Genomic DNA, 10459 nt, shown 5'->3' with positions numbered 1-10459 from the left:
GCGGGTCCACCCCAGAGAGCCACGTTTAAGCTGAGACAAATATGCCCCTCCCCACCCCCAACCCTAGGCCTTCCCTTAGCCTTGTCCTCCTGTCCAGAACTTGATTTTAAAAAAAACACCTCCCAGAAAGCAAAATCCTTTCTGCAACTCAAAATAATACCCTGTAAAACCCAAATGTTATCCTCTCATATCCCATCTCACCTTTTACCACCCCCTGTCCCGACACACCCCCCAAAACTCTGAGCAGTCAGAAAGATCTAAGATGGTGTATGTAAGCAGTCTTTTTAGGCCCCCGAGGATGCCAGGTTCCCTCCCCGGGGTCCCCATTTTTGCTATATCAAGCCCAGCTAAGGGCCCCTGCGCCTCCTTGCACCCTCCAGAGCCCCCAAAACAACAGCTGCCCCCAGCTCCCACCCCCGGCAGAGCCTTTGTGGGGGTGAAATCAAACACTGTCCTAACGGCTGGAGATGTTGAGGGCTCCCTGGTCTCAGGTTTTGGTTTCCATCTAAAGGACTGCAGTTTGGGGTATAGGAGGAACCCTCTTCAATCATCCCCCCAATTCCAAGACTGACAAAGCCCAACCCCACCCCAGCACGCACCTCCAAACCTCCCCCCAACCGCCACGTCTCTCCTGAAAACAGGGGACACTTCCCTCCCCACTTACCTCAGCTACTTTCCCCTGAGATCCTGGTCCCCTATTTTGAAAGGAGCAAATTTTGGGGTGCATCCCTCACATTTGGGGTGCAGGAGAAAGGAGCCGCCCCAGTCGCATCGCTGGCCTCCTTCCTCTCGGCTGGCTCAAGGGCTGGGGAGTGCCCTGGGGAGGGGGCACCCCCACAAGAGAGCTCTGGAGGGGGTTCCTCCACTCCCAGTCAGAATTGGGGACACCCCCCCCAAAACCCGTCCAGCCCATCCGTCTCCAACTCGGCGGGAGAGGCAGCTGCAATGCCCCAGTCAGATTCCCCCAACACTACATTCCTCACCCCATCTAGAGGGGTCCCGGGGCCCCCAAAAAATCCCAAAAAAATCTAGGATGTTGGGAAGACGGTCCTGGACTAGCTCCCCAAATTTGGGGTCCTTAGATACCCCCGTTTTTTCAGGAAAATTCTGTCTTTCGCCTGCCTCCCGCCAGCCCTGCTCTGTCCCGATGCCAATTTTGGAAGTCACTCCCTCCTTCCTCCTCCCCGTCCCTCTAGGCACCCCCACCCCGCTCGGGGGCTAGGGTCCAGGACACCTGGCTTCCAGACCGGGGGGTGTGGGGGGGAGGCACTCCTCAGAGGGCAAGGGGCCAGGAGGTCAAGCTCATAGCCCCTGTCTTAGGGAAGCAGGAAAGCCCGATCTTCCCCTCCCCTCCCCCCTGGCTGGTCTCCGTGGTGGTTTAGGAAAGCCTGGAGGATTGGAATCTGCCATTGCTGTTGCACAGGCAGTTTTTTTTCCTTGGGTTGGGGGGGGTGGGCGGTGGGAGGGAGAGAGGGGAGGAGAGCCGAAGAGAGCAAGGACCCAGGCGGGAAGAGCTGGCCTGGCTTACCCTCTAGCCCCTGCTGCCGTTGGGAACCCCTCCCCCTCTCGGCTCACCCACACTCTCAGTCCTGTCTGCTTTCTGTTTGGGGCTCTTATCCTAGAAAATCAGGGTGCAGGAATCACCTCCTTCTACTCCACCACCACCCCTCCTTGCCACAGTTCCAGCAGCACTGACCTGATCAGAGGTGTCCACTTTACCAAGCAGCACCCCATTTGCCTCCACCTTACCCCAAGCTGAGGTGTTCTTCCTTAAGAAGTTGGGGTTCAGAGTCCGAAACCACATTTTTTCCCTCAGATCTATCCAGACCACATAATCATAAGTACATGTCCGAACATCATTCCCCTCTCATATCTCTCCTTTCAACTCTTAGGCTTATTTGGGGGTTCATTAAAGAAATTTCTGTATTCTGGGATGAGAGGGCGCTATAAGTAAAAGATATTCCAGACCAGAAACATGCTCCAAATTCAGGGAATCTTCAAATCAGTCTCACCCAATGATCCATCCCTCGGCTTCACCAAATGTATCCGATGAAAGACCAAACACCCTAAAATAAGGACACCCCAAAACTTTAGTCTTCCTCCTTGGGGGCCCTCACCTGTTTCTCCCCTTGGAAGAGAACTTGGAAAAAGTTTCATGGTGATCCAGGCATACAGAAAAATATTCTCCCCTCAAAATAAGTTCCACAGGACTCAGATTTGAAAGTGTGTACCCCCGACCCAAACCCCTGACACAGAAAGCCTTCAGACTTATTCCCACTTCCTGTTTGTTCCACCCCAATGCAATTTTTTAAAAAAAATCCAAATTGAATGTTATATCTCCAACAAGCTAATCTGAGCCTTGAGATTGAAACAGCACTGGAAAAACAGGCTGTACCCCCAAATCAACATGAGTATTCTAACTCTCCTGATACTCCAAGGTGATGGGGAATAACACTATCTCCAAATGGTATCAAAACATCCAGAACTAGTGCAGTTTTGACATCATCCCCATGACTCAAACTTATCTCAAGGCTAAAGACAGCCCATAGTCACTACATCAGTCAAGTCACCTCTTAATAAACAGCACCCCACAACTGACCAGCTAACACTTCATTCTGATACTAAAGGGAACCCTATCTAATACTCATCTCCAAACTGGGCAGAGACCACAATCACCCTCACATGCCAAAGCCACTGCACCATCCCGAATCCGTACTCCTCCCCAGTCCCCAGGTTCTCAGCTGTGTGCTCTTTCACACCCACATGAAAGTACTGCCGACTTTGAACAGGATGGCTCCAGGCCTGGATGTGCAGTTCCACGGGCAATGGTTAAATGTACACACTCCTTAGCCCAAATCCAAAGGGCTCCTGCATTGCCGCTAAAACCAGCTCTGGCCCATCTTCTTCACACAGATCTTGTCCTCAATCCTACATCTCCCCCAGAATATATGAGGGTGTGACCCACGCCTATCTCCCAGATGAGAGGGTTAAAATTAGAGTTTCCAGGCCTCTCCTCTCCTCTCTTCCTCTTCCTTGCTTTTCTGCTCTCTTATTTACCCCACCAAAATTTCATATTAATGGCCACTAAAAATCCAACTCTTCAAATATCTAGATGATAGTAACTATTTTAATTAGAAAAGAAAACCTGTGGTCTCAGGCTCAAGCCCCAGTACTTGTCACATCCATTCCCCCCATTCCCAAAGCCCGCGGATTTTCCACCTCAGTAGGAGTTCCAGCCACAGGCAAAGTTCTTAACTCTCTCTCCCTCTGCCTAGCATCCCGCTACGAGACAGAGGTGCAAAATAAACCATCGCAGAAGGTGCAGCCGCCCAGACCGAATCCATCCTGTGCCCAGGGCTGAGCACAACCCCAGCCGCGTGGAGAAGACCGGGCGAAGCGAGGCTAGTGCTCGTCCGCCCCCTCGTGGAAGGAGCCAGACATTGCCGAGCTTTGCCTACTTGCCGCGCTGGACCCCGGCGTCCCGCCAGCCTCAAAGCGTAGCCTACCGGCGGGTGCTTAAAGCCCTAATAATCTGGGACTGGGGAAGAGTGGACGGGCTTTAGGCGGGAGTCCGCCTCTCCGGATCCCTAAAAGGATTCAGAAGAGAGGCGGTAGTGAGAGGCCGGACGCCCAGGTCTCCTGAGCGTCTCTCGGCCCCCACCCGGGGCTTTCCCCACCTCCTAGTGGGGAAGCAGCTGGTGGAGCCGTCCGGTCGCAGGACAATAGAAGGAAACCAGCTAGAAATCATATCCGCCCTCTGCCTGCCCCGCCCGGCCAGAGCCCCCGTTTTTTGAGGGGCTTGCTGGTGGAGCCTGTCATTCACACCACACCTTCCTACTAAGCCCCTAGAGCCCACTAGCGCCGCTCCAAACCTGGTGGCTCACTGGGTTCCCCCTTTCCTTAGTACATCGGAAGGGGGAATTTCGCTGCAATCACTTCGTCCTCTGCCAGACTGCTGGCGCCCCCTTCCAAAAACCAGCACACCCATTTTCATGGCCCCAGGTCCGACGACGACCCAGCTTCTCCCCATTTTCAACCCCGACCTCCCTAACCTCCTCCGCAATTCCAATATCCTCATCCTCCGTTCCACTCTTAGGGACCCAAAGCCCCGTCGATAACGAGCACCCCGCATTTCTGAGGTCCCGCCTTTGAGACGGAGACCCCGCCCCGGGCTTGCCATCTGGAGAGCGAGGGAGGAAGGAAGGATACAGACCCAGGCGTTCACCCCACCTCCACCCCCGCCCCCGACATCCCGGCAGGATAAAGGAGCCCAGGGAGAAGGGGAGTGAGACCCCGCCCCCCCAGAGAAGAGAAGCCGCAGCCCCTGCAGGACGGGGGTAAGAACGAAACACTGAGGGAGCCAGACTTTGGGTCCCCCAAAAGGGTTGGGGTTTGTTGATGGTAGGGTCAAGGATTAGACAGGACTGCAGAATCTCGAGGCTAGTGAAAGGGGTTTCGACGTGGATTTTTGGGGTGTGACCTGCAGGTCGTCTGGGGTCCCTAGGCAAGGTCTATCCCTGAGGCCACGGCACGCGGCGAAGCAGAGGAAGGGCGGCGGCTGGTGGAGAGGTCGTAGGAGTCGAACCGGCGGCGTTGCGGGTGGGATTCCGCGCGCGCTCTAGGGGCACATTGGTGCGGACGAACCTTCATCTGCTCCGAGCGCGCTGGGCTCTTGCAGAGGGAGGAGAGCGGCGGTGCGGTTGCGGCAGAGCGTGCCCGATGGTTTAAGTGGGCTGAGTGTGCCGGGGCCGGGGTCTTTTAAGAAGGAAAGGGGTAAGCAGAGAAGGGAATGTGTCTTAGGACTGCCTGGATCCCTGAGCCGGTCCCCTGGCACCCGCAGGCCTGCGTCACTATGGGCTCCACCGCTGCCCCCGAGGGCGCGCTGGGCTACGTCCGCGAGTTCACTCGCCACTCCTCCGACGTGCTTGGCAATCTGAACGAGCTGCGCCTGCGCGGGATCCTCACTGACGTCACGCTGCTGGTTGGCGGGCAACCCCTTCGCGCGCACAAGGCGGTTCTCATCGCCTGCAGGTTCGAGGGGTGGGGTTCCTGGGGATCAAAAGGGAAAGAGGCGGAACCATAAAGCCCATGAGAGGGGATCCAAAGCCAAGTCTTCCGGAGCCTGTGAAAAGCTGCCCCAAGTTGGGCACCGGGGGTGATGTTGGGGGCGGGGTTTTCTGAAGCAGGTGTCTTTGATCTCCCAGCCCCTAACTACTTATTTGCCCCCTCTCTAGTGGCTTCTTCTATTCAATTTTTCGGGGTCGAGCAGGAGTGGGGGTGGACGTGCTCTCCCTGCCCGGGGGGCCCGAAGCTAGAGGCTTTGCTCCGCTTCTGGACTTCATGTACACTTCGCGCCTGCGCCTCTCTCCCGCCACGGCGCCGGCCGTCCTTGCAGCTGCCACCTACTTGCAGATGGAACATGTAGTTCAGGCATGCCACCGCTTCATCCAGGCCAGGTGAGAGAGCTTGGCTCTGTGTTCTTCATGGGTAAGGTGGTGCCCCAAGTGCTCCCTCCAAAGGCAGTCGTTAGGAACCTGCTCTAATGTCCATCACACTTCCCAGCTATGAACCTCTAGGCATCTCCTTGCGACCCCTGGAGGCGGAACCCCCCACACCACCAATGGCTCCTCCACCAGATAGTCCTAGGCGCTCCGAAGGGCACCCAGACCCACCTACTGAATCCCGAAGCTGCAATCAAGGTCTCCCAAGTCCGGCCAGCCCAGACCCAAAGGCTTGCAACTGGAAAAAGTATAAGTTCATCGTACTAAACTCTCAGGCCTCCCAAGCGGGGAGCATAATGGGGGAGAGGAATTCTGGTCAACCTTGCCCTCAAGCCAGGCTCCCCAGTGGAGACGAGGCCTCCAGCAACAGCAGCAGCAGCGAAGAAGGACCTATTCCTGGTTCCCAAAGCAGGTACAGAATCTAGAACCCCTAGAGTTTGTAGATGCTGGCCTCAGCTAGAAGGCAGAGCCACTGGGTCTGTGTGGTCAGGAGACAGGGAGATGATGGGTGGGTTGCAGAGACACCAGCCTACCTTGGAGTGTTGACCAGAGGCTAAGCTGAGTCAGTGGATGGGACTTTGACTCATCTGTCAATATTAATTCACCTCTAGGGAATAGACTTTTGGCTTCAAGTTCTCCAGTAGAGAACCCTTCTCCATATAATTTCTCCTAACCTTTTCTCTGTGCCTTGCTGTCTGCCTAGGCTCTCTCCATCTGCTGCCAGTGGACAATTCAAGTGTAGAACTCCAGCCAGTAGCCACTGTCTCCTCACACCCCGTGCTCAGGAGACTGGATCACCCTCTGAGCGGGCTCGCCCACCACCAGGTAAGAGCCTTCCTTTCGGCCTTTCCTCCTGTGGCTACTTCAGGCCGATTTGGATCAAGAGTTCTCAAGAAGGACCTTCTAATGATTCCTAAACTTTACTGTAAATTACAATCACTTGAGAAGCCTTTAAAACTCCCATTGCCCAGATCATACCCCATAGATCAGAATATCTGGAAGTGGGGATTAGGCATCGGTTTTGGGGGGGGGGTATTTTTTATTTTGGCATCAGTATTTTTTAAAGCTCCCCAGGTGCTTCCAGTGAGCAGCAAAGTTGGAATTTTTGGCCTATCCCCATCTAAGTCTGAGTGACCAGGGTTCGGCAGGGCCTCTCTGGCCAGCTGTCTTCCCCGGAAGTGCAGAAGAGAAAACCAGAAACACTGGCCCACCATCAAAGGCTTCTACCTACCACTACTATTGAAAAAATTAGCAGAATACTCTGGAATCTGAGAAATATGGAATTTCATCTTGGCTCCTCCCTCTCACCACCACCACAACCACATATTGGGAATTGAACCCAAGGCTACGTCCCCAGGCCATTATTTTATATTTTTGTTTTGAGACAGACTCTTGCTAAGTTGTCTAGGCTGGGCTTGAACTTTCCAATCCTCCTGCCTCAGCAGAGGGACACAGAATGCTGGGACCACAGGGCTACTTGGTTCACTTGACTGTCTTCTTACTAACCATGTGGCCATGGTCCACAAAACATATCACAGTGAAGTGGGAAAAAGAAAGCCCACTGTTGTGTGGTTTGAGGATTCACCAGTACCTGACTCCCTCAGTAAATAACTATAACTGTTGTTACTCACACCCCCACCCCTCCCTTCCCAGGAAGTGAGTTTTTCAGCTGCCAGAACTGTGAAGCTGTGGCTGGGTGTTCATCGGGGCTGGACCCCTTTGCTCCTGGGGAGGAGGACAAGCCTTATAAGTGTCAGCTCTGTCGGTCTGCCTTCCGATACAAGGGCAACCTGGCCAGCCACCGCACTGTGCACACAGGTAGGGAAGAGAGGGCTTTGGCCTTGCTGACCACCACTATCTTATGGTAACATCCTGACCTGACCTGTCATTCACCCTGCTTGCAGGGGAAAAGCCCTACCATTGCTCCATCTGCGGAGCCCGATTTAACCGGCCAGCTAACCTGAAAACGCACAGCCGCATCCATTCTGGAGAAAAACCTTACAAATGTGAGACTTGTGGTTCCCGTTTTGTACAGGTAAGAAACCAGTTTGGAAGAGTTCAAAGGCTAGAGGGCAGGGCGGGCTAACAAAAGTTTCTGACCCTCCAAGAGGTGTGTGATCTGAAGGCTCCTCTCCTCCCAGGTGGCACATCTGCGTGCACATGTGCTGATCCACACTGGAGAGAAGCCCTATCCTTGTTCCACCTGTGGAACCCGCTTCCGCCACTTACAAACCCTCAAGAGCCATGTTCGAATCCACACGGGAGAGAAGCCTTACCACGTGGGTACCCACAATGGCCCAGGTTTAGAATTCCCTCCCATCCACCTAGGGGTGGGGCTTTGAGAGGAGCAGGCTTGCTACCTGCTGGGTTGCAGCTTGAAGAGTCCTGTGAGTATGGGGCAGAGTGGGGGTTGGGATAAGGATGGAGGCAGTTACACCTCAGGAGCGAATGCAGTGCTCCCAAGAAGGGCTAAGGAGTGGGAAATCCTTTCCTAAATGAAGCAAGACCAGTTTCCTGGACACCCCCGAGGATTTTGGAGGATGTAAGGGTCAAAGACCTAATTTTCAGCAGAGAGCTGGACTGTTCCCCCGACTCAACTCTTAAAAGGTAGCTATAGACTAGAAGGACCTGACCCAGCTATCCTCCCGCAGTGCGACCCCTGTGGCCTGCATTTCCGGCATAAGAGTCAACTTCGGCTGCATCTACGCCAGAAACACGGAGCTGCTACCAACACCAAGGTCCACTACCATATCCTGGGCGCAACCTAGCTGAGCACTGGCCCAGGCCCCACTTGTTCCCTGGAGGATGGGAAAGCTGTAGCTCTGGCCTGGCTTCCCTGTCAGTCTTGGTATGGAGCTGTGCAAGGCAACTCTGATGTCAGAAACTGCTGCCACCTTAATTTCTTGCTGGGGAGAGCAGGGGTGGCGGATCCTGGCTTGATCTGCCTCTGTTTTGCTGGTCAAAACCTCTTTCCCACAGTCCAGATTGTCTAGCTAGAGGTTGGAGGACGGGAGAGAATGGAGGCCTTGTTTCCTTAAGGAAACAGCTCTCTACCTACAGCCCCCCATCTCATATGATTTATCTGTAAATATAATTTATTGAGACCTTCGGGTGGCGCCAGGGCCTTCACTGTGTTGCATTTCCCACTTCCCTCTTCTACAAGTGTGATCTAAAGTGACCTAAAACAGGGAAGGTGAGGTCACAGCTCTGCTGGCAGAGATTATTATTAGCACTTGGCTCTCTCCTTTGGCTTGAATGTTTTTATATTGTATTGTCATAACTTTTATCTTTAAAATTGTTCCTTGCTTGTTCATTTGTTGGTTTAAGTGGAGAAAGGGGTTCTCTGTGTTCTGCCCCTCCAATTCTAGGTCTGGAACCTTTATTTGTTCCTGGGCAAGCCCTGGGAACTTGTGGAATTGGGGCAGGAACCCTCTCTGGTATTCTCTAGCAGGCTAGAACTGAATATAGAGTAGTAATGGGGAACCTTTTAGAGCTTTCAGTGATACAAACAGCCCACTGCGGCATGCGTGCTTAGGCTCACCACCACCAGCATAGACTCTTCTTTATTCTTCAAGGGCTATAGGAACCTTTATTGTGAGCCTGAATTTGAGGTAATAAATGGCTCCTGCAGGATGGGGGTATGAGCACTGGATTCTGTATTTCTTGTTTTGTTTTCTTTTTCAAAGACACAGTCTTGCTCTGTAGTTCAGGCTGGTCTTGCACTCATTATGTGGCCCAGACTGACCTTGAACTCAGGATCCTCCTGCTTCAGCCTCCCAAAGTGGAAGCTGGTAGTCTTTCCTCCAAGATGTTTCAAACTGTAAACTGTCCCATTAACCTGGTCACCTGGGTTTGACTGCACTATATTCATCTATCACCTAAGTGTTTGAGTTGAGCCCATAACCCTTGCTCTGGGGCCTATTCTTCACACTGAGCTGATCCCTCCAGGGAGAGATCTGAAATTCCTTATCAGAGATGATGTGACATTTTCCAGTTCCACCCAGTGTGTAAGAATAGTGTGACCTAGGGGAGAATTATGAAACTCTGTATTTTGACTAAAGAGTCATGACCAATCCATTAGTCCAGAGGCATCTGGGTTTGAATTCCTTGGTGTTTTCTCTGCCTGTGATAAGCCTTTTCTTCCTGGTTTTTGGACATCTTCCAGCAAGTGTCCAGATTCCAGAAACAACTTCATTGCCTCTAGAAATCACAGGTGCTTGGTAACTTTTTTTCCTTAGAAAAGCTGGGTCTGTGACGCAGTCTTTCTATCACTGCATTCCTGTCTGGAACCAGTGAATGCACTAGAACCTTCCACCAGGAGAAAAAAAGGGCTGAGTTCCATTCTGGGTTTGTTGAAGTTTTAGATTATGATTTGGGTTATTGTTGGGATTACAGATTTAGGAGACTTAAAGACTGGTTGACTCATGGACCAGAGATCTCTTCTAGTTGACCGAGGTGCCAGGTAGGATTAAGAGGTTGGTTGAGGGCTACAGTTTCTGGTATAGACCAAGTAAGTTGAAATTTAAGAATGGTGTTGCCTCTTGGCTGAAACAGAGTGTCTGGAATGTTAGGTAGGACTTTAAAGCCTTGATAGTTCTGATCCTTGTCCTGAGACCTATTTGATTATAGGATATGGGTGAAGGGTAGGAAGCAATTTTGAATTTGTGGAGTGGAACTCCTCAAAATAAGTCAGTACTAGTGGATGTCACTTGGGGACTGGTGAGAAAGCTACTCTTTTTTGCATTTTAATCTCCATCACCCCATTGCAAAATTGAAGAAGAAAGAAGGGAAAGCAGAAGAGAAATGTGAGAAGGAACCATGATTTCTATTTAGCAGACTGGATAGGCAGGTGAAGAGTGCCTGGGGTTGGAAGTGTTAGATCTTGGAATAAAGAAGACTTTCTGTGCTACCACTGTGTCCTGGATTCTTGCCTGGGGGGTATCTGGGACTTGGAAAGA

General features: G+C 52.4%; 1 protein-coding gene across 2 annotated transcripts; it reads left to right on the top strand.

Annotated features, from left to right (window-relative positions):
• Positions 1-4191: 4191 nt before the first annotated feature.
• Bcl6b (B-cell CLL/lymphoma 6, member B) lies at positions 4192-10410 on the top strand. Of its 2 annotated transcripts, XM_005399571.2 has the most exons (9): positions 4192-4337; positions 4841-5031; positions 5235-5456; positions 5563-5913; positions 6205-6326; positions 7155-7319; positions 7406-7536; positions 7643-7780; positions 8153-10410. In XM_005399571.2, the coding sequence occupies exons 2-9, from the start codon at positions 4853-4855 to the stop codon at positions 8267-8269; spliced, it is 1425 nt and encodes a 474-aa protein (XP_005399628.1). In that variant the 5' UTR covers positions 4192-4337; positions 4841-4852; the 3' UTR covers positions 8270-10410. The 2 variants fall into 2 exon arrangements, with proteins under 2 accessions (XP_005399628.1, XP_013377554.1); XM_013522100.1 differs by lacking the exon at positions 4192-4337 and having other exon boundaries at positions 4367-5031.
• Positions 10411-10459: the final 49 nt, after the last annotated feature.

Source organism: Chinchilla lanigera, unplaced genomic scaffold (genome assembly GCF_000276665.1).
Source record: "Chinchilla lanigera isolate Chin_1 unplaced genomic scaffold, ChiLan1.0 scaffold00066, whole genome shotgun sequence".
NCBI lineage: Eukaryota > Metazoa > Chordata > Mammalia > Rodentia > Chinchillidae > Chinchilla > Chinchilla lanigera.
This window is presented reverse-complemented; position numbering and strand designations above follow the sequence as displayed.